Source organism: Glandiceps talaboti, chromosome 9 (genome assembly GCF_964340395.1).
Source record: "Glandiceps talaboti chromosome 9, keGlaTala1.1, whole genome shotgun sequence".
NCBI lineage: Eukaryota > Metazoa > Hemichordata > Enteropneusta > Spengelidae > Glandiceps > Glandiceps talaboti.
Window position 1 is genome coordinate 11,178,035 of NC_135557.1, and position 25,511 is coordinate 11,203,545.

The 25,511-nt window shown below is 36.9% G+C and overlaps 3 protein-coding genes and 1 pseudogene across 3 annotated transcripts in view; 3 read left to right on the forward strand and 1 right to left on the reverse strand.

The window, feature by feature from the left end:
- The first annotated feature begins 984 nt into the window (after positions 1 to 984).
- LOC144439792 (monocarboxylate transporter 12-like) lies at positions 985 to 4,586 on the forward strand (annotated as a pseudogene).
- Positions 4,587 to 6,068: 1,482 nt separating this feature from the next.
- LOC144439793 (monocarboxylate transporter 12-like) lies at positions 6,069 to 10,978 on the forward strand. The gene is made up of 4 exons (XM_078129025.1): positions 6,069 to 6,264; positions 8,212 to 8,355; positions 9,680 to 10,528; positions 10,764 to 10,978. The coding sequence occupies exons 1-4, from the start codon at positions 6,069 to 6,071 to the stop codon at positions 10,976 to 10,978; spliced, it is 1,404 nt and encodes a 467-aa protein (XP_077985151.1).
- Positions 10,979 to 12,473: 1,495 nt separating this feature from the next.
- Positions 12,474 to 22,200, reverse strand: LOC144439720 (NADH-ubiquinone oxidoreductase 49 kDa subunit-like). The gene is made up of 11 exons (XM_078128954.1): positions 22,093 to 22,200; positions 20,580 to 20,796; positions 19,683 to 19,884; positions 18,765 to 18,877; positions 18,038 to 18,190; positions 17,394 to 17,479; positions 16,703 to 16,822; positions 15,955 to 16,084; positions 15,083 to 15,178; positions 13,676 to 13,817; positions 12,474 to 13,268 (listed from the first exon to the last, which is right to left on the reverse strand). Exons 1-11 carry the CDS (start codon positions 22,197 to 22,199, stop codon positions 13,231 to 13,233), a joined length of 1,404 nt encoding a protein of 467 aa, XP_077985080.1. The 5' UTR covers position 22,200; the 3' UTR covers positions 12,474 to 13,230.
- Positions 22,201 to 24,956: 2,756 nt separating this feature from the next.
- Positions 24,957 to 25,511, forward strand: part of LOC144439794 (uncharacterized) — a 2,683-nt gene continuing 2,128 nt past the window's right edge. The window contains exon 1 of the mRNA XM_078129026.1: positions 24,957 to 25,140. Coding sequence (XP_077985152.1) covers positions 24,957 to 25,140 — 184 coding nt within the window. The remainder of the gene's footprint in view (positions 25,141 to 25,511) is intronic.

Here is a 25,511-nt window from a genome sequence, read left to right on the forward strand (position 1 = left end):
TGTAATGATATACGTGTGACATCGTCGTGTATAAATGTTTTCGGCTTTAGGCGTCAGTCTTCATATCGGAAATAAAAAACAAACAGACGATGAGTGTATGAAGTTCTTCCTGAGAATAATATATCACCACGAATGAAGTTTCCGGGGTACAAGATAAGTGCCATCCGGGAAAAACACGCCTCCTACGTCGGCGTGTATTTACTCGGACGGCATTTATTACTTGTGTATACATACATACATACATACATACATACATACATACATACATACATACATACAATACATACATACATACATACATACATACATACATACATACATACATATATACATACATACATACATACATACACCCCTCCATGATACAATCGCGTCTGGAATATTATCATATGTTAATATTTGTTGTTACAGCACTCAATTGAAATGTGTTAAATATCTTTCGCAGAAACTGTTACAAATAACGAGAGTTTATTACGTTTTTTTTATTAACTTGGAAACACGTTTTTTTCTATTACAAATGTCGGCTGTTCGCTAATAACCTGTTCTTCCTTAATCCTGGTCACCTACAAGAAAAAACGCCATAATTATTCACTTATTCCTTGCACAATTCAGAGGGGAATCTTCTACCATTCCACCATGCATACATAAATAGAACAGGTTGTATAGTGTTTCAATGCCCTCGATAGCAGTGACGTCATTGATCTCAGAACCATGACTTGTGCCCACCTCAATCAAGTGTAATGTAAAGTTCGCCGACAACAAAAGTCAATTGACCTATATAAATCATTTCAGATGTTTACACCTTCTACAAGTACAAGTAGATCTGTTAACGATAGTAGATAGCGTTTCCCATGTTGCTGTGTGTGTAGATTATTGGTTTATACAGCTATCAAACAGTGGGACAGATCGGCTCTACGTTGATATGACAACTAATATATAAAAAGACGTGTCAGGCCGAGTTGAAGGTCTATCTGAAATAATATAATGGCTACCGAGGGTCACGATGGTGGTATCCATGGCTGGTTTGTGGTACTAGCATGCCATGTATGTAGTATGTTCGTGATTGGCACATACCAATCCATAGGTCCTGTATTTGTGGCTCTACAAAGGTATTTTGATTCAAGTTCAGCCCGCACAGCATGGATTATTTCAGTGGCTTTTAGCTTGGAATCAGCTTTCGGTAACGTACATATACATTTTCATTGCAGTGAGGTGGGGCGGAGGGCACTCGCCCACCCCTTTAGTTCTTTGTGTTATTGATAATCTTATCACATTTTAGACCGACGTAGTCTTAAAGATATGGCATCTGATAGATACATACCCATCTCAGATCATGTTTTTTGCTATATTGGATCAGGCTCCCGTTCCCACTGGACTCCTACTAAAAATCCACAACGCTTAGGTCAACATCCGAAAAAGCATACCTGAGGAGAGGCACGTCCTTATAACGTCATACACCCCAACTCCCACCCCTACCCTTGTTAAGTGTATGATAAAATCTTGAAATTCTCACCAATACAAGTGTCAATCCGCCATAGTCTAATCAAAAGATAACGGATTCCGCCATTCTTTTAGTGGCTTGTTTTCTGTGACTCAATTATCACTGTATCAGTAATATATTTGCAGGGTTGTATGAAATGTGTATAAAGTCATACGATAAACAGACAATTAGTCTGTGTATGAAAAAAAGTGAGCTGTATTTTGGAGTCTCTTATTCAATGTAGTATAGGAGTTAGAAATATATATTTTAAACCCATTCTGTCACTGTTACTGCACCGTATTTGTTCCGAAATCTCTTACAAATTCCTTTCTCCATGACACACATGAAGTCACTCTCTTTTTTTTACACAATCTCCAGGTCCTATTGCAAATATATCTGTGAAGAAAATAGGATATCGAGGTACTGTAATTCTTGGAGGCGTGTTATCATCTATTGGTTTAGCACTGACTGCTTTTGCACCAAGTATTGAGTTTATTTACTTCAGTTTTGGAGTATTAGTTGGTATGTATAACATTACAACATCTTATCATGGCAGCTATAATTTCTATTAAAACTATTGCCATGAAAAATAATTTTCCTGGTATGTATAAATAAGTTACATATGGCTGTAGGCTTTTATGTTTATGCAAAACAATATTGGCTTTGTTGAAATGTAGTGCCTATTATAGTAATTTAATCAAAATGCTAAATAAGGTTTCATACCCCACACAAAGTATTTTAAACTACTATATAGTTTATCACTTCTTGACAACATGAAAACCCCAGGGTACATCCACTGCACGTCCGCTAAATGTATGTACACAGGTTATTGCTCTTCGGTGTGTTTATACAACATTATCATAAACACCATCGTCGTAAAACGACAGCACCCATTTGCGACAAAGCAACGTGCCAGAAGATTTTACGTCAATGCAGAAAGTAAGATCTGACTACCAAGAATAGTTGACACAATTTTCTTGTTGAAATGGGTACACGCTAACGGTTCCCATTTAACTAATATGTAACATACGGCTGAAGTCAGAGCTTACGGCAGGGATGGGAGGCATGAAAAAAATGAGGATTCAAGGGGGAGGCATGAAATTCTGATGGTCTGAAAATGGGGGGGGGGGCGAATTATATTGCTCATGATTTGAACCAAATCAAACCTCGGGAGCGGTCGTTGTCACGTTGTCAGCATCAGGCTCGGCTCATTTCATCAGAGAATGTAATTTTGATTGTAATACTCAACACGTGTCCTTTTTTCAACTCAATTCACTGAAGTTATAATATATAATCGATTCTAATTAACCACCATTCTTGCATTTCGCAGGAAAACACGTTTCGTAAACGCCTAAAATACATTTAACCAGCTGCAGCCTTTGCAAACGTTCAATATCCTGAACATAGCTTTGGCTGTAGATAGAGCTGCGCTGGTGATGGTGTTGGTGGTGGTTATGGTGGTGGTGGTAATTTCAAATTTAAATTAGGTTGCTGTGGTTCAAAGGTCATGACACTTGGTTTGGTGCAGAGAGTGTCTTTTGATAATACATCACAATAAGTCTTAGGCAAGTTTGTAGGTCACGGGTTTTATTTGGTTGATCAAATTTGTTTGATATTTCTTTGTAGGATGTGGGTATGGACTTATTGTAAATCCTCGACTCGGACTTATTCCATTTTACATCAAAAAGAGATTTGCCATTGCGAATGCTTTTGCGGTGAGTGGCATAGGAATAGGAACGCTCATCTTCACCCCACTATAGCAACTATTAATTGAGATGTATGGTTGGAGAGGAGCTTTTATTGTATTTTCAGCGATAAATGCCAACTTGTGTGTATGCGGAGCCCTCTTTAAACTACCCAAGAAGAAAGCGGAAACGACAGTTATTGAGATGAGTGAAACACGAGTTGAGGATGAAATACCAACGCGGGAAAATGAATCTAAAGAACAAAGATCACGCTTACGACAGATGATCAAATTATGTGATTGTAGTCTGTTTTCCAAGTACCCAGTGTTGGCAGTATTGACGTTTTCATTGTTTGTTGGTTTTGGCATTGGTTTCATAGGCTCACCAGCTTATATGGTTGCACGAGCTAAGTCTATCAACCTTAGTTCTGAAGGTAACATTGCCTTAATCATGTCCATATTTGGAGTGGCTGGTATAGTAGGCAGACTTTCCCCGCCTGCTATATTACATTTCACACCTCGCACCATAACTAGTACACGGTTGTTTGGGCTGGCACAGATCTTAGGTGGAATAACCAATATTCTCAGTCCCTTTGCCGACTCGTACCCAACTTATTGTGTGTACGCCGCTTCAATGGGGCTAATCACTGGAGTGTTCTCCACAATGATATCGCAGGCAATGAAAGATGTGGTAGGCCATTCAAACTTGACGGCGGGTTTATCTGTTACCACTTTTTGGATATGTCTTGCAGGATTACTTGGGCCACCATTGGCAGGTACGTAATTAATTATTTATTTACAACTGAAAATTTCGGTGAAAAAATATTCGGTATTGAGAACAAAAGTTCAATTTGTGACAATATGTATTACCAATACAGATGAACTTTCATGATAGTATTAATTATTTATGTTTGTTTGTCCCTAAACCATCTATAACATGAGTTAGGTGCCCTATGAGAGAGAGAGAGAGAGAGAGAGAGAGAGAGAGAGAGAGAGAGAGAGAGAGAGAGAGAGAGAGAGAGAGAGAGAGAGAGAGAGAGAGAGAGAGGGAGACAGACAGGCAAACGGACAAGGGGCTTAAGGGTGAGCGTTTGATATAATTATTATAAAATAAAGTTGCTGGCTGTTCGTTTTTCTTACATTGTCACTTTCTTGTTTTAGCTATGCAATGTTATAACCAGTATACAAAAATCCTTACATTTATACATAGGATGGATATATGACATAACCCGGGATTATAACAATTCGTTCTACTTTTACGGTTGCTGTATGTTGGTTGCTGGCCTTGCTGTTCTCGTATTTGACCGACTTTATCGCCAATATCAGGAGAAATTGGTTGGAGTGAGCACCGCAAAGTACGAGGTTGGCGCCGAACACAAAGTAGCTGTTGAGAAAGTTTCAACTAGAACTAATACCGGATGATGTATTGGTCTAACTTGCAATTATAATATTATAATATATTTCAATCAAACCTAGCACATAGATGAATGTAACATACCATCCGGGTCATACTCATACACCCGTCACTTTGTATCAATTAATGATATTGCAATTTTGACTTCTAATTAAAACACAAAACCTACTAGTATAACAAAGTGTCACCTGGCTTGGCAAGATCTAACTATCACAGTACATTTTTTTCGTATTGCTCAAAAGAAATGTTATAAGGTCTAATAACAAAAAGTAGTTTGGTTACCGTTACCCAACCCCACCTATAGTTTTTCACGCCAACCCTAATGTTTTTGTTTCGTATTTGAGAAAAAAAATATAATTTCGAGAATCGCGAAGTCTCGCAAGAAATTATGGATGTGGAAACTGACATCAACTTAAAAAGACAATATAAAACTGTTCTTCCAAGCTGTAATTGCTTTACATCTGATGAGAATAAACCAATAATACAGAGACCATGTGGAAGACAACGGAAAACATAACTACTTCAACTAGACACTCACATATAAAAAAAAATCCTACCCCACCTTTTCTAAAATTGAATGTAATCGGAACCACGATAAAATGTAGTGTTAGTAACATTTCTCTTCAACTAAACAATAAATATAGCACTGTTTGTTTGTAAGATTTGGTTGTGCCAGACAATAAAATGTAGCTCTGCTGCAATGCTGGGGAGAGTTTTGTTGAGTCAGACGTTAACTGTGGCACTTTTCGCAAGATGTTTGGTAAGGCAGACGATACAATGTAGTATGTTAGTAAGATTTTTGTTGAGCCAGACGATAAAATATAGCATTGTAAGTAAGATTGATGTGGCACCAAATGACGTTTTATTTCAGGTGTATGTCACGGTTTTCATTGTCATACTGGTCTAAATTGACATGTTGACACTCATCACCGAGTGAATGTTGCGATGAATTGTATTGGTTGTGTTCTAACCTTGACATAGTTCTAACGGACATCTAATTTACATACCACTGAACGTTTCCAGGGTAGTGAACTTAAAAAACAAGTCACTTGGTTAATTCCAAGTCGTAAATTACACCCATTGGTAAACCTGCCTGTCGATACTGATGTGAGTTTTGATTAATTTGATAATAGAGGGCATTGTGTGTGTGTGTTTATATAAAGTAAACATTCTGAAAAGGGCAATGGTTATCATCTTACTGATTTATTATTACTGATTTTATTATGGGGTAAATCATGTTACGATGTCGACACCATTTCGCACTGAAGTGCGTCTTATAATAATAGATCCTGACGCGCTAGTAGAGATATGTTACCATGATCTCCTACGTGTAAATTATAAGACTTTCAGACACTAATAAGACGCGTCGAGAATGTTATCGAACGGCTCTCCGTCGCTATCTGCATAGATTCATCATTTCGTAGGAAACACGACGGTTCAACTCGTATCTGAGTTTAACTTATCAAACCATGAATGACCGCCAGAATATAATGGATGTGGAGGGTCATGATGGCGGTATCTATGGCTGGCTTGTGGTCTTAGCAAGCCATGTATGTAGTATGTTCGTGTTTGGCATGTTCCAGTCCATAGGTCCTGTATTTGTGGCTCTACAGGAGTATTTTGAGTCAAGTTCATCACGAACTGCTTGGATTATTTCAGTGGCTTTCTGTTTAGAGACGGCATTCGGTAACGTATACATTTTTTTCCCTTTGATTAATCAATGGCTGTGTTTCGAAAGCACACTCTTCCATGGGTTTGGTGGGGCCACGCAGCTCTGATGTTGCACCAACCCCGTAAATTTTAGACTAATTTACTCTTTACAGATATACTACCATTTTAGCCCAACTTGAAGGCCCGTTTCAGATCACGACATATGCCACTTCCACTTTAGACCAGCCTTTCTTCCATGGAACATTTACAATCCCATCTTTAAAGCAGTACCCAGAAAGGCATACACTGGAGGGCTGCACGTCTTCATTAGAACTTTATTTACATTGAATATTTACTTCCACTCGACGGCGAAGGTCATCAAAAACATGACAACACCAACACCATAACACCTCCTGCAACACAATTATGCTGAATATGTATTTACTAACTGCATGCTTATACAAACTGTGGAATTCATTTGACGTATGGCTATTATCACATTTGAACATTGTCAAGACGAAAATGAAGAAACGTGTTCTACACTGCATTTGATATGGATTGACCATTGTAGCGCCATTGGACAGAGGTATAATTCCGAAATTTGATGAATTACAATTCACTACACGAAAAGTCCAATTTATCCACCTTTATCCAACCTTTACCCTACCTGTTACCCACCTAACCATCATCTCTGCCTAGGGATAGTGTGAGGCACAGTACACTTTTGACTGTCTACAGCCCCCAGGGGAGAGATCACCGAGGGCAAATTAAGTCACATATGGAACTCCGTCTCATGCTCACCACATTTACACATCCTCTGCTCAAGATTTATCCCGGTGGAAAGACATGGTCAAATATGAGTTTTCGTATAGTGTATAAATTATCTTTGATTGGTCGATAAAGTGATTGAATCTCCTATCAGTGTCCAATGCTTAGACCTGTCACGTATTCACAATATGGTAAATGTTTGTCTTTGGGCTATTCTTCACTGGTAAGTGTTATGTTACATAGTTTCCACTATAAAAGTTCGGTATTTTGAGTAGGTGATTGAAAAGAATGCAAAGTCATACTACCAAGGTGACCAACATTTTTGAGTCTCTTTTTTCTGGATAATATTTAACGTATAAAGGTATGTGTGTCATAAATAAAATGCCTGAAACCCATCCTGCAGATCCTGCTTCTTTGATCATGAAAGCGCTCACCTGGTATTCTTGGTTAAAATACTTGGAAGTTGCTGCAGTAGTTTTAATACCAATCAAAAGGATTTCAAAAGATATCCATATACAATGCCATCCTTTAATTTGTGATATCATTTTTGGGAGTGTTGGTCTCAGATTTGGGTAGGTTGGTCTGCAATGGGGTCATATCCCAGGTGTCAAAACAAGTCAAAAACGAGAACAGTTTAACTTACCAGTACTACAATATTTTGGAGGTTTATATTTTAATCAAAATTGGCCAAAAGTGGGGTATTGAGCTTAGCGGCAAAATTGCACACCCCTACGTACCAAACCAATGGGTGAGTGACATATACTTTGTACATGGAGGATGGCAAATATATTTTTAAATTGATTTTAAACTACACACACCACCACCACCATCACCACCACCACCACGTGCCAATTCTTCTTTTTACCGATAAATATTTCGATATCATTCCCTAATATTGTTCTTCGTTCATCCGAGGAAAGTGCAAGTGACATATGTCACTAAAGCCACCAATCGTACATAAGCTCAGATAACAAAAAGAAACTCCTCGTGTCGTTCCTACTTTTTAACTGAGTGCAAGCATTTGACATGCACATGGTTAATATTTGAAGAAAACAAGAATTTTACGTAAAAAGTGGTGATTCTTTATGATTTCACTCCTGTTATTCCACCTACAGTGCAATGACGTAGACGTACAATGACGTGGACACCAATTGTAGTGACATAGGCACCCGTTGTAGTGACGTAGAACGACATTTCTGTTCTCACAATCTCCAGGTCCTGTTGCTAATATATCTGTGAAGAAAATAGGATATAGAGGCACTGTAATTCTTGGAGGTCTAGTGTCCTCTATTGGATTTCTACTGACTGCTTTTGCACCAAGTCTTGAGTTTATTTACTTCAGTTTTGGAGTATTAGTTGGTATGTATAACTTTACAATGTTTTATCATAATAATTAAAATTTCGTGTACAACGCTATTGCCTAGAAAAATAACTTCTCTTGGGGGATAAGTCTAGAACGTGTGGATATATACTGGCAGCCTTATATGAGAATCAATGTTCAAGTTGTTTTCAGACTTTGTGTTATAGATATGTGAGTAAGAGAATAAATGTCTTTATGCTCAGGAAGTCGCCCAGTTGCATGAATTGTAGAATTACATTTTAGCTTTTTTAGCTTTAAGACTTTTCTTTTTCTGCTTTTCGGTACTACACGTCTACTACAAATCCAACTTTGCAACGCCAAATAAACAGTTCAATGCAATTTAGTATTGTACAAGTTGGACGGATTTTAATTGTTAAATAATGTCTTACCAGTAGTGCCAAATATCGGATATTTCCTTAACTACGGATCTCTCGTGACCTTACACGTTCCGATTACATTTATAATACCATTGAAATCGGCAAAAATGGTGACTCACTTCAAATACATTTTGATGTTACTGTTTGAAGAATCTCTCTGGACCAGAAGCTGTCTAAATGACACTATCAATAGAATTTGCAAGCCCAGAAATTCATTTTGTATTCTTATCTCAAGAAATTCACCAGCGGAGAAACTTGGCCTGTCGGTGTTACTGTAAGAAACTCTCGATCTAGTATTGAGACGTGTCTCTGTGTTACTATCTCAAGATGTCCGACCTTTACACGAAACTAAGACATTTGCCCAAGAAATCATTAAAATGTTTAAAATTTCAATTTCAAATTATCACCTCCAGGTTTATCTAACTTGTAATTGGCCACCCCTTTAATCAAAACCACGTGGTGATATCATTAAATCATAGGTTTGCATATAAGATCCAATTTACATTTAGCACAGGTTTTAGTGGCAGTTTCAAATTCAGAAAAAAAATGTTTGTGCTCTCAAGATAATAATACTAAAACAAGTCTATCTTGAAATAGTCACACGATGACCGGACCAGAGAGCTTCTTGAAATATTCACACCGAACCAAGTCTCTCTACCAGGTATAGTCACAGCTAGACAAATCTCTGAACCAAAGAGCTTCTTCAGACAGTAACACCAAAGCATGCCACTGCAGCTGGACCAGAGAGCATCTTGAGATAGCAACACCAAGACATGCCACTACATCTGGACCAGAGAGCACCTTGAGATATTTACATCAAGAAAATTCACTGGGCTAGTGAGTGTCTTGACATAACAACGCAAAGACAAATTCGTCAACAGTCACTGGTCTATAAATGTCGATTGTGTGCTTTTTGCTGATTAAATGATATTTCTTTCATTTGTAGGGTGTGGTTATGGTCTCATTGTAAATCCACGACTTGGACTTATTCCATTTTACATCAAAAAGAGATTTGTCATCGCGAATGCCATTGCTGTGAGTGGTTCAGGAACAGGAACGTTTGTCTTTCCCCCAGTTTGGCAACTATTGATTGAAACGTACGGATGGAGAACAGCCTTTATCTTTTTTGCGGCGATAAATGCCACTTTGTGTGTATGCGGAGCACTCTTCAGGTTACCAAAGAAGAGCACAGGAATAACTGCTGTTGAGACGAGTATACAACCAAATATCGATGAAAATTCAAATTGTGAAAATGATAAAGAAATCGGATTAAAATCTAGTGATCAAATATCAGCATTGCGACAGATGGTGAAAGCCTGTGACTGCAGTCTTTTTTCGAAGTATCCACGATTGATTGTGTTCACGTTTGCATTGACACTTGGTTTTGGAATCGGATTCATTGGTGTACCAGCGCATATGGTTTCACGTGCAGAGTCTAAGGACCTCAGTTCTGAAAATAACATTGCCTTAGTCGTGTCCATATTTGGAGTAGCTGGTATAGTAGGCAGACTTTCCCCACCCGCTATATTACATTTCACACCTCGCACCATAACCAGTTCAAGATTATTTGGTTTGGCACTGCTTTTAGGTGGAATAACAAATATTCTCAGTTTCCTTGCTGACTCTTATCAAATGTATTGTGTGTATGCTGCTATTTTGGGACTACTGATTGGAGTTGTCGCCACAATGACATCGCAGGCAATCAAAGATATAGTGGGTTCTTCAAACTTGATGGCAGGTTTATCCATTAGCACTCCTTGGACCAGTCTTGGCAGTTTTGGGCCGCCATTGGCAGGTAATTATTAACTGAGTGATTATAGATATATTAGTTTGTCCATAGACCTTACACCAACGACGGTCTATGGTTTGCCATACTTGATATGTTATCTGTTTTGGTCGTTTAGTTTTTAGTGTCTGAAGGAATACATATATTTTGGTTATGTCCATCTGTCTGTCATGTCTGTGGTGTATTAGAGAGTCAAGATTGTCACAAAAATAAAATAACCATCATTCTGATTTTCTTCTCATAGGATGGATATATGACATAACCCAGGATTACAACAATTCTTTCTACTTTTACGGTTCCTGTATGGTGTTTGCTGGCCTTACACTTATCTTATTTGAAACACTGTATCCCCTATGTCACTGTCAAGGAGAAGTGTTTACAGTGAACGATGCAAAGTACGATGCTAACCAGAATTCAATCACTGTTATGAAAGTTTCAACCGGAACTAACACAGAATGATGTATATTATCGTTCTAACTTGCAAAACTGCATTTCATTCAAACCTGGCATGAAGGTGATATAACATCCGGGATATACGCAAATAATTTGGTATCACTGCATCATCACAGATGTTGATGACGTGGTGATAATGTTTGTCCAGCGCTGTAACATTGAAATAGATCTAGATGTCAGATAAATGAGTTGAAATATTGCAATCGTATTGCTAGTGCTATAACATACAGTACGGGGATCATGGGTCATCGCGACCTAATTTGACCTCATATATGTTTACGTTACACCTAGGGTAACATTTTATACTTTTATTGCCGGTGTTACAGTGTTGGCTTGGTTCGAGCTATCACCTAATAAATTGAGCTTATATTGTATAGTCTTACTTCTGGCGTCATAAAATTAACACATTGCTTTGAGTCATCGTGACCTAATTTGACCTTGAATATATTTTACACAACAAATACGACACTTTTATTGGTGGTGTTGTAATGTTTGACATAGTCCACATGTCATCTTTAATAGTTTTATTTCTGGAGCTATAACATTAGCATTGTGCTGGGTGTACCTAATTTGACCCTGAATATATTTTTATTTTACACCCACGGAACCAAATGCTGCACTTTTTATTGCCGGCGTTGTAACCTTGGTAACCATAGTTCTAACACTTGCCCACTGTACGCAACACTGTATTCAAAACAGTCAGTAAATAAATTCCTGAGTACGCAAAGTCGTAAATCATAACCATTAGTACACCTGCCTAATACAGGTACGACTTTTGGTGAATTTGACAATGGAGAACATTGTGTATGTGTTTTATATGAAATAAATCACCCTGATTGAAAAACGACATTCCGACACAAATATGACAGTCCGATCAACTGTGTATCACCATTTACCTTCGGGACGCGGGAGTGGATGTAACTCTGTCAGTGATTGTACCCATGTAAGAGAAAACACAGCAACAATTGCTTTCAGCCACACACTAAATGACAGTTATCGGTCGATGCACACTCCCACTGCAACCAATTAATCAAAGCATAACATTTCTGTTGCTAGCAATACAAGTACTTCGTGAGACAGCGAAGCAAAAACCACAGCTTGCGATATAAACCATAGGCCCTATGTAAACAGGCTGTGGGCACATGTAAACAAATGGACATTATAAACACTACTAGGAGTCAAGGTTTACAGCATATAATTGTGTTGAAAATAAATCTGAGTTGCTAAGTATGATGATTGAATGATGACATTATCGCTTATTCATTAATTGTTTCAATAACCATTTTTTGGCTGCAACAAGTATTTGCAAGTGCTTCTCACATTTCAAAATGCGTCTGCATAATCTCGATCTTCAACATCCACTTCCAATAGGCAGACACAGTATAATACGAAGTGCTAGTAACATGACTGTTCAAACATAGCTCCCGAGCACATGTACAAACTACAAAACCTTGGGGGTCATGAAACACGACCTTCCTACAAAATTTTAGTGTTGTTTACATTGAATTTTATTCAAAATTCTCAGCGACACAATCTTCAACAGTAAAAGTACATGGCATGCCTTTAAACAACCCACTGAGACAAAGAAGCTGTTGGTTTGTGAGAAAATATAACTCTTTATCTTGCAGTGATGGTCTCAGTTTTAATCTATATTAACTTGGTCATATCATTTAGCATTTTCACTGATAGCAAAGGCAAATGACGAGAGGTTGCTTGATGTTGCCTCAAAGGAAAACGAATGTTTCATGCAATTCGGCCGTTGGTGGCGCTACTGCTGGTAAGCATAATCTTTCCATAAGAATGATTTTGATACGTACTTTCGCAGTTCTAGCTGACTGAATTGAAGGAGAATAACTTGCCACCTCATTAACATGTTGCTAGATGATGCCTATATTAAAACGAATGTTTGATTCGATTGGGCGTTGGTGGCGCTATTGATGCACCAATGAACTTTCCATGAGAATAATTAATGTTTTGACTTTGTATCCTTGCATTTCTGGTTGACTGAAAGAAGGTGTTCTGCACAAGGCTCTGCTAGGCAAATGTTTGAAAGCTGTTCAGTAATATTTCAATATAGCCCTTTGGTTGTTGAAAATATGATGTTCAAGTTTATGCTAGAATACTTCTACACACAATAGAATAATGTAAACTGACTGTAGTTCATACCGTGTTCTCTTTTTCAATTCTTACTATTTACAAAAAAACAAATATGACAATATTCTTGATACGGTTACTGTAAGTCTAATAGTTCAAACAAATTATCGGTCAATTTCTCCAAACACAACATCACAAGTACCTGAAAAATGGAGAGAGAAAAAATAAGTTAAGCCTATGTGCAAAAAGTTTTGCTAATTATTTTTGAAGTATGGTGTTATGCATTTTGGTCATTCTACATCACAACAACGTGTGTCTATGTCATGACAACAGGTGTCTACGTCAATATGCTGTGTTGGAAATATGAGTCAAAATGTTGAAAATTTCCATTACTTCCCCTGGTCTTTGATATTACTGACGCTGGTATAATTGTATTATTCTCCAATATTTTTCTTCTGTCAGAAAATACTTGTGACCTAAGAGTTGTCACTATGGGTTAATAGACGAGTAGTGACAAAAACCCCTTAAGTCACTCGTGTTAACCTTGGCTGAAAGAAGACAAATATTGGAGAATAGCGTCTTCTACTACTGTAAAACTACTAAACTTACCAATTATGGCCACCACATCAGCTAACATATGACCCTTAGAAAGTCTGTCTACACCAGCAAGATGTGCAAATCCTGGAGCTTTGATTTTACATTTGTATGGTCTACTAGTTCCATCAGATACCAAATAGACTCCAAATTCACCCTAGTAGTTAATTAAGAAGAAAATATCAGCTTTGTTATAAACACAAATATATGTTATGAAAAAAACATAATTGTCCTATTACTGGTGACATAACAGCTACACATTTTTCAATAAGGTCATGATTTTTTACTCTTTCTCCAGAAGTGTCTTTATTTCCTCAAGCTCGCTATTAGTGACAATCAAGGTTTTCAGTTTAAGGCAAAAACTAAAAACATTTTTTTTTCAGATTACACAAGTTGGTGATAGTAATGCCCATGTTGTGAAGATATATTCAGCCTGTAATCAAGATAGTGTAAACACTGGAAGTACCCCAAATATACACTGGAAGATCACGGAAGTCATCAGAAAACCACCATACACTTTGTATAATGAAACCATTGTCTATCTATTCAATACTTTCCATCAACACATCCCAACAATGGTTTTAATAGTCAATTTTCCGGTTCCAAGATGCACTGCGCGAGAGGACATCGCTTATGTTGTTAGATTTAGTCTTGTTTTGTCTTTATTACATTTGAAATAACATTTTCATCAGGAAATGATAGTAAGACATGTTGACCTCTTTAATTATAGGTGATTTTATAGAACAAAGACTGAACGCCATCGGTGACAGAGTGGGATTTTACGGGTAAACCCAGGGTACCATCATGTGAGAACCATCCCCCTGAGTAGCGTGTGCAAACCCCTCTGCACGTACAGAATATATGGCATTGTATGGAAAGACGTGCAATGCATCTTGGAACTGGCAACAGGTCTATGTTTCTACTTCCATGATCTTAGCAAGCCAAAACCTTAATTGCTGCTGTCATAGATAGATTCTAACAGAGTTTCATTGCCATTAGCTGAAACCAAATTTTACCACCTTGAATAAGATACACCATAAAAATAACAATCACTCAATGACACCAGGACATCTGCTCCATGCAGTACCCAGTTGTTACTATAGGTATACATGAGAATAGGTCGGAAAGGACACCTTTCCTCATTAACATAATATGAATTTGTATCCCTGTCGTCATTTGTACCAATATGTACTACTTTTCTAGTGACACTGACAGTGACTAATGAGGGCCCTGACACCACAAATTGTCCTGGGTAAGAATATATAGCCATGTGTGTGACCTATGTCATAAGGTAATTGACTTTGAGTGGTGAGATTGTCATTAAAGTGAATCCGTCTTTCATATTACTGCCATATTTGTATAAACATCTTTTACCAAAGATACGGAAGATTTTCCAGTCTTGTATTATGTAGTTTTCTTTACCTTTGGTGCTTCTATTGCAGTGTAAGTAGCTCCTGGTGGAACTTGGAATCCTTCAGTGTGTAGCTTAAAATGATGAATCAATGACTCCATAGATTCCTATAACAAATAAACAAGACAAAGTGTGAGTATTCAAATATTAACACTGAGATATTACTGTAAACTCACAACATTCTGTTCACAATGACATGATCCATGATTTAGAATGCCATGCTAGTGTGTGTGTGTGTGTGTGTGTATATATATATATATACAGTATGTAGTTCATTTGCATAACAATGTCATTAGGTACCTTTTCGTGTGACGCGATATACATGTATATATATATATATATGTGTGTGTGTGTGTGTGTAATACACACACACACAGAGAGAGAGAGACACACACACACACACACACACACACACATATATACACAGTGCTCTATACCGCAGTGGCAGAGCGCAATAGTTTTGGTGGTTCTGGAACTCTTTCTCGGTTGTAACTCGGAGTTTCACTCATTAACTAACGGAATATCAAAGCCCGACATGTAACAACCAGCCAACACCTACTTGTCCGCACCCAATAACTCACACAATAACAACTAACACCTTCACACACACAGCACCAACACATAGACAATAGTGATGATATTTCTATTGTCTGCACTCTATATATGCAGCACACCCAGAGAGTAGAAACCAGTTGTCTGATGATCGCACTATGCGTGAAACTCCGAGTTACAACCAAGAAAGAGTTCCAGAACCACCAAATATATATATATATATATATATATATATATATATATATATATATATATATATATATATATATATATATATATATATACACACACTAGCATAAGCCCGAATTATGTCAGTGTTTAGGACTGATACCTTCATTTCAGCTCTTGATGGCGGTGTTATCTTGTTATCATCAACTTTAACTTCACCTGGTGGCATGTCATTTAGACATTGGTGTATGATTCGTAAACTTTGTCTCATCTCTTCAACACGGATCAAGTACCTGAATATTAAAGAAGAAATAAAATATAATATAATAAAATGTAATATAATATAATGTAATATAATATATAACATGTAAAGTGTAATTTAATACAATACAACACAATACAATACAATACAACACAACATAACAATGTCCATTAGGTACACCACACTTACCTATCATAACAATCTCCATTAGAACCTATAGGTACATCACACTTACCTATCATAACAATCTCTATTAGATCCTATAGGTACATCACACTTACCTATCATAACAATCTCCATTAGATCCTATAGGTACATCACACTTACCTATCATAACAATCTCCATTAGATCCTATAGGTACATCACACTTACATATCATAACAATCTCTATTAGATCCTATAGGTACATCACACTTACCTATCATAACAATCTCTACTAGATCCTATAGGTACATCACACTTACCTATCATAACAATCTCCATTAGATCCTATAGGTACATCACAATTACCTATCATAACAATCTCCATTAGATCCTATAGGTACATCACACTTACCTATCATAACAATCCCCATTAGATCCTATAGGTATATCACACTTACCTATCATAACAATCTCCATTAGATCCTATAGGTACATCACACTTACCTATCATAACAATCTCCATTAGATCCTATAGGTACATCAAAATCTACTTTGTCGTAGGCATCATATGGCTGAACTTTACGCAGATCCCACTTGATACCAGAACCACGTAACATCACACCACTAGATGATGGTAGAAGAAATAAATAAGACAATGTATTATTTAACCATCTAACTTCTAAGGGTGCCAAGCAATATATTGTTAGATAACAGATTTCCAATGGTTACAATAGATAGTCTTCCTTAAAATTTATATCAATTAGCTGAAGTGATAGGATATGGGCCTAATGTCCTATATGAAATCTCAGGGAGTTGCAATGAATTGTAGAAGACAAATATGAAAATGTATTATCTGACATACTAGTACTCTGTAGGATGCCATGCAATATAATGTAAGACTTATAACTGCACTTGCTGTCACTGGGGTTTATTTTTTTTCTAATCACACAACCACAAAATATCCACTAAAATTTTTTAAACTATATGTACTAATAATTCGACAGTGTGTGTGTCAAAGAGAGGTCTATTTTATCCAAGTAGTTTCATAATACAACAATGCTTGACCAATTCTATCTCTTAGCATGTCTCAAGCTGTGCTACAACTACATACTAGTAGCAAGTTTCTCTATTGATCACAGTGTAATCTTTCACTCCCTGACAAGTTGAGAAAATCAGGCTTTAAATGATGGTTTACCTGAATCCATAGTTAAGAGCTTCCTCTGCTGTTATGACTCCAATATTGACCGTTCTCAACTTCCAGATTCTGTTTGCAGTTAACATCTGGAAAAAAAAACGAAGAATTGTACACGTTTGTATTTATTTATTTATTTATTTATTTATTTATTTATCTATTTATTTATTTATTTCTAAATTAATTCACTATGCTCAAAAAATTGTGTTTTTATTTAAGGGTAGTAAGCTGGTGTGGCATTTTACACTTCACCCCCCCCCCCCCCCCCCAACTGATGGTGCACAGTATGGGTATGGTACAAGGGCATGTTATTATGGCTTGCAATGTTATGTGCTCTCATTGACCTTTCAAGTTTCAATTTGTGCACTGTACATGTAGCTTGTGCACAAGTTCTACATTATTCAATACTACAAGTAGTGACATCATACACTGTAATACCGGTATAATGCTAGCATTCCTGAAGCACATTCTTCATTGTGCTTCGGCGATGCTAGCATTGTTCCCTGGGGATGCTCACAACACAATCGCATCAATGCCTTGTTAGCACTTCCTTTGTGCTATCATGTTCCTTTTGTGGTGCTAGCACTCCAGTGGTGTTCTCAAAAATCAGTAGTGTAACTAGCCTCAGTTTGACATACAGTACATACCTCTTCGAGTTCATCTAATCTCTGTGCAAACTGAGCAGCCCAATGGAAGATATCATCCATCAATCCCAATGGCAAATCTTGGGAGACACCCCCTGGTCTGACATATGCAGCATGCATACGAGCACCAGACACACGCTCATAGAACTCCATTAACTGTTTAAAAAAAAAAAAAATTCGAAAATGAGAACATTATAACAAAACTACCAAATCTGAAGTAAGCACACAAGAAAACAATAACATTCTGAAGTATGGCACTTTCAACTTGAAATTTGTTGATTATATTTTAATTTACATTCATTGTAAATAAGAGGTACACTTGGTCGAATGTTCTATATGCCTCATATATTCAAACACAGTGCATTTACAGGGTTCATGTACATTGTTTTCAATGGAGATGACAACATAGCAGTCTGTATACCTTGGTGCAAGGATACATCTATAAGCACTCCACCACACATCAAGCAGATCATATCTTTGCCCTCTGACAGATAACCCAATATCAGGTTAATAAATTAATACTATGATGGACTTTTTAAAATACAAATTACAACACAATTTTCAAACACATTATCTTTTATTTTTCATATCTAAAGAATCATCAAGAATACATGGATAAATCAGGACAACCCCCCCCCCCCACTACCCTGAAGCATTATCTAACCCAATGGTTACACATAGTGAGGATGAATCCATAAATAAGGAAAAAGGGGTGTAAGGTGTGAAATACCTTTTCTCTCTCTTCAAAGAGCCAGAAGAGAGGAGTCATAGCACCAACATCTAAAGCATGGGTTGTTACGCCCATGATGTGATTCAATATCCTGGTAATTTCACAGAACAAAACTATGGAGGAAAATATAAATGTATTGATAAGTATGGTGAAATAACATGACAATACCTGCGTTTACACATAACATACGGGTAAGGCTTCTGATATTATAGATCACATTTGAAATTAAAATTGCGTGGTTTGATTGGAATGATACTGTGGTCTGATTTCACCCACCACTAGTAAACTGATAATGTAATATATTTGACTGAAAGTACCCTGAAATATCCAGGTGTTACTTCTGCTTATAATACAATGTGCTCTCTCATGAAGCGAGTAGTTTCATAAGCAGAGGAATGGCTGGACCTTTCGGACTAGACTAGACAACAAGTTGTTGAACAAAAAGGCATATATCATTATCAAGCTTGAACATAAAATTATATATTCAAAACTGTCTTGTAAACATGACGTAGAAATCACAATGTAGGTCTCCAAGTATGCAATCTGATGAGATAACATTAATCAGTGTTTTGGGGTGGGAAGCAGGAAAACTCTACCGGAGTCCCCCCTGTCATGTTACTGGCGTTCAACCACCAACAATCACATTATGGTATAAACTGCCAGTTTTACCAAATTCCCTCTTGCTGTTACCGGGTACCTCACTGAGCAGTGTTAAAATTCTACAGGAAATCAGCACATATCCTCTGTTCTGATTGGTTAATACAATTTCTAATAAAGAATTTGATTGGACAATGAAGATCTTACTTATGATATACTGTCCTCTGATTGGTATCTCAATACAAAGTAATATTTCTGACTGGTTAATAGTATATTAATACGGGCTAAAAAATGGATCTGATTGGACAATGAAGGTCTTACCTCGAATATACTGTCCTCTGATTGGTACCTCAATATTTAGTAATCTTTCAATAGCAATGGAGAAGCATTGTTCACTGCACATCATGGAGACATAGTCAAGTCTGTCAAAGTATGGTAGTGCCTGCATGTATGTCTTGTATTCAATCAGTTTCTCTGTTCCACGATGGAGAAGACCAATATGTGGATCACAACGGACAACACTCTATTAACGAAATAGAAACACAATTAGAAGAAAGTCCATTCACTGAATGAAAAACAATACTGATCAAATTTATGCTAGGGAGTCTAAAACTATTCCTATCCCTAAATACCCCTTACCCTAACTCCCTAGCATGAATACAAATGTATTAAGGGACACAGCTGTATATTTTTTTGGGGGGAGTGCATTTTTTCCCCTGCACATTAAAGGGTATTCACTCTACTCTACTTACTGGTGTGTACTTAACCATGACTGGCAATTGGCTAAACACTAACTTGGCATTAAGGCATAACTTATAAATGATCCAATGATGTAAGTTATCATATGTATCGAACATATACAGTAGCTCCTTACTATAATATGCAATCAACCATCCTAACAATGCCAGAACTCAAATGGAGACATCACAGCAACCATGCATTGACAGTAATATTAGAACAGTTTATTTGAATTTTCTGTCAGTATTTTCACTCAAGTAAAATGTTATCAAATGACGCTTATGTCATTTTAAACTTGTAATTAATAAAACAAGTGTATAGCAAATTGATCAAAAAGAAGCTGACAAGATCTCATCTCAAGTACTATAGAGTGAAGTACACAGACAAGCGTTGTCATGAGTCAACGCCTAACAACAGTTAGTTCAACCATACTGAACTTGGCTTGCATGTAGTTTAGTATAAAGCTTATATTTTCCTCACCTCTCCACTAAGCTCCATAACCAACCTCAGCACACCGTGAGCAGCTGGATGTTGTGGTCCAAAATTGAGAATAAGATTAGAGACATCTTTTTGTGCTATAGGATCCCTGTCATCCCATGGTGGTGGAGCCCACTTAGATGTGACTTCATCGGGATACATCACAGCCTTGGCATACTCTTCAATGTCTTCTGGTGATGGTTGCCATTGCTTACATGTCCTATAAGAAGAAGGAAAATTGCATGTCCAATTAATATGGCAATTATAATAGACACAAACTAACACTATTGGTGTTGCATGTGGTAGATTATACTAGTGGGCAAAAATTGTTGCTTTTTTGGATGGAGTCTTCAGCAAGTTTCCAAAAACTAGTTTTTACTAATTACCGAACTGGTACATTGTTGTCATGTAGAAGATGGCATTTTAGTCACTACTTATTTTTACTAATTACCAAACTGGTACATGTACATGGTATTCTAGTTCCTATACAGTATCGTTACCATTAAACGTGCTACATGTAGGTACATGGTGTTCACTTGTACAAGAAGGCATTTTAGTCACTACTTATTTTCACTAATTACCAGACTGGTATACGGTGTTCATGTACAAGAAGGCATTTTAGTCAGTACTTATTTTTTACTAATTACCAGACTGGTATATGGTGTTCATGTACAAGAAGTCATTTTAGTCACTACTTATTTTTTACTGTGACGGAACTTCATGGCAACACTCACTCAGGGTCATGGTGATGCAGTTCCACTCTGGATATTTACATCAGTAAGACTAAAAATGCTTGCTGTTTTGTATGTGGCTACATGTAAGTATAGAAAGTGCTGCAGAAAACATGCAAATATCCTGATAGCCTGTAAGATACATACATTCGTGCCACACTATCAGCCAGCTCTCATGGTTTAGAAGCCTGATAGAGCTAAACAACACAATGTATCTTACATGTCTAGTAATAGCCTGACTGTAAACATGGGAATTCGTGGATGATATAATTATGATACATGATACTTCCATGCTAACATGTAGCATGGACAAATGTTATAATGCCAAACACTGGTGTTCCACTCTCCTCAATGTGCCACATCATTTGAATTACCAAATTGTTTAGAAAGTATGTAATACGTATTAAACAAAATCTTCAAAATAGGGATCCATGCCGTCTTATTTTCAGAAGAAATTTCAAATTTAGAAGAAAAAAAGATCGACAGGGACAATGCCCGACGGGGCCATTTATTCAAAAATTAACATTTCCCAGTGCATATTGACCTCAATTAACTAAAGAGTGAATACTAGAATTTATGGGTATTAGGATTTCATGACATACAAGGCTATGCTAGCAGACGGCGCGGTGACATTTTCAGCGACGTAACCCGCACCAGTTGTGTAACTGTACCCGTCTGTGTAAGTGCAACAAACGTGACAAATTGTAAACTGGATCAGGCGAAAATGCTGACAGTTACTCATTACAAATTTGATTTTACATATCAATCGATTCATGATTACATACCGCACTGCTGTAAGGGTTGGCAGCTGCCTGCAAAGTTCCGTTTTTCTGAACGTGCGAGCACAACTTGGAGAAATTCTCCGCAGGCAGGTACCCAGAATGGTCGCCATTTTGCGGTCGTGCGAAGGTTAGGGTTTGTTATTTATTTCCTCACAGACATGGACATAGAGGGCGCTATATAATAGTCAAAAACAACAATTTCTTTCTATATACTAGTATTCCAAACATATTCACAATATTTAACTTACTGAATCGTTCTAAGGCACAACTTGAAATTGACTGAACTCTGGTATTACAGTACATGTGGGTGTCTATGCTTAGACTGATACCAGTCCAGTATTAATAGTAGTAGTAGTAGTAGTAGTAATAGTAGTAGTAGTAGTATATAGTAGTGGTAGTAGTAGTAGTAGTAGTAGTAGTAGTAGTAGTAGTAGTAGTAGTAGTAGTAGTAGTAGTAGTAGTAAGTAGTAGTAATAGTAGTGGTAGTAGTAGTAGTAGTAGTAGTAGTAGTAGTAGTAGTAGTAGTAGTAGTAGTAGTAGTAGTGGTAGTAGTAGTGGTGGTAGTGGTGTTGTTGTTGTTGTTGTTGTTGTTGTTGTTGTTGTTGTTGTGTTAAATGTTTTATTAAAATAAAGAATTAACTTTCCAGAGATTTGAGCAGGTCTAGGCTTCGCTGTCTCTGTATTTGCCGCTTAAAATGCTGAGAAAGGAAATCCTGTAACTCTAATCAAGTTTTTTATTTGAAATAAATGTTAGTACATCATTAATTAATATGTCCTTGATTACTTATATCAATAATTAATATGCATCTACATCTGTCTCAAGAGAAAACATTGACACATCATTACAGGAAAACACAGTTATTTTCATGGTTTTTGTAGCTCCGCAAATTCGGCACATGCGCACATGTGATATGACCTGACATTGAGAATTCGACAATACTATACATGCATCGTATATAAGGTAAGATTATAATGTCGATGACTTTACTGTGATTTAGAAAGCATACTTGAACTTGGAAAGAAAGTTTCGACAGACCTACACTCACTCTCAAATATTTGAGATCGACTGGGTGATTCTGCCAGTTTCCCTTTCCAGCTGGAACCGCGTTCCGTACACACAAGCAGGGACTGTGTTATTATCCAATGTGTACATCCATATCCATGGTTAACAAAATAACACCACCGCTAGGAGAATTTGTTATCATATGATAAACTCAGATTAGGCGATATAAAAGTAGCATGGAATAAACGTACTAGTAGTCTTACTTATTATACACAATAGAGTCATCAACCATGGAAGTTTACATCACGTCCCTGTAGTATACCACGCCGGGCATATAATTTGGGTTTGCTGGCTTTGTGTACATTTGGACGCCAACTGCCATTTATAACCTTGAAATGTCGACAAAAGATTGTTCACCGTTCTCGATCTTAAGAACTACCTAGAAACATGAATATTTATCGACAGAAAATTAATCTTAATGCCACTCCCCCCCCCCCACGCATACATAGTGTACGCCAGGTGTATATATTGCTTCATACTCTCCGAAGACAATACAACAGCGCAGAGCTCAACTAGATCTCATGCGCATGCGCACTACACATACACCCCGACAAGCTACCCGACATCGGGCCACTGCAATTGTATGCTTTTGAATAACAACACGTTTGACTTATTTATCTTTTCCCCTATTTCTATTGATCAGTATAGTTGCTATAACAGTAAGATATTGTACACAGCAAAGCATTCTTTAAAAAATCCAGTCGCAGCTTTAAAGATATAAATTATAATATTATAACTGTGGTACAGTCGAACAGTGAAAACTATTCCCCAAGTCAGTGTAAATACTGAACACTAATTTATAACTTTAAGTTTTATGCTATTCTGGAAAAGGTTGCTGTCGAAAATGTTAAGTTTGGTGTTTTGTTACTAAGATTTTCAGTAAAATTCGTCTCCAAAAGCGCATTCTAATTTATTATGTTATTGACTGACAAAGGATGAATCATTGCATTCCATTCTTGTATCAGTTAGACTATTCTACAACCCACGAAAAAAAACACGGTGTGTTTGCTTGAATTAATGAAGTGAGCTAGCAAAGGAAAGATTATTTCACATAGTGACAACATTAGATAAAAACAACAATAAAACTGAATACAAAAACAACAGGGGTGCCTTTTAGGCCTAAAAAATAGTTGTTTAATTCCGGTTACCTGACCCCCACTGTGACCTAGCAAAGTTTCACCGCCGACCCTATTTTTTTGTTACGTATTCGAGATAAATAATAATAAATTCGCAAAAAAAAAATTGTGTGAAGTTTCACAAGAAATAGTGGATGCGGAAACTGAGATCAACTTAATAAGACAAAATAAAACTGTTCTTCCAATCTGTAATGGCTGTACATCTGATAGGAAGAAATAAATAACACACAGACCATTTGAAAAACAATGGAAAACCTGAACTAGACACTCACACAGAAAAATATATATAATAAAATAAAATAAAAAATCTACTTACCCCACCTATTCTAAAATTGAGCGTAATCGGAACCACACAATTTTTATTAGGTCCAATGTTAAGTTCTGGGATGCTTTTACCAGTTTGTTTATGTCTGTGGAAGTTATCTGTAACAGTAACAGTAACAGTTGGAGTCAATTCTGATGTAGCACACTAAACAGAGGATCATAGCACCTCCCTGTGTTTATGCTTTGATAAGTCGTCAACGTTGATTCTCTTGGTGTACATCTTGCTTACCACGTGCTAGCAAATGTATTGGGGTTTTTTCTCGGGTTGTGTTAAAAATTGATGTATGAAAGACGGAAAAAATACTGTTTTCTAAATCTTATTTTGAAGCATTAACCTAACTACGATGCAGGAAGTACCAGCCTTATTTAGGAATGGAGATGCGTACACGGACAGTTTTGAAGCTCTACTACGCAATGGTTTGATAGAAAGGGAAGACATATGTAAACCCGATATGAACAAATTGTTTGATGACATTGTATTTGACAGAGATAGAGAGCTACGTGTACTTGCTATTGGCGCTGGAAAGGGTATGTATGTATGTATGTATGTATGTATGTATGTATGTATGTATGTATGTATGTATGTATGTATGTATGTATGTATGTGTATGTATGTATGTATGTATGTATGTATGTATGTATGTATGTATGTATGTATGTGTGTGTGAGTGTGTGTGTGTGTGTATGTATGTATGTATGTATGTATGTATGTGTGTATGTATGTATGTGTGTATGTGTGTATGTATGTATGTATGTATGTATGTATGTATGTGTGTGTATGTATGTATGTATGTATGTATGTATGTATGTATGTATGTGTATGTATGTATGTATGTATGTATGTATGTATGTGTGTATGTATGTATGTATGAATGTGTGTGTATATGTATGTATGTATG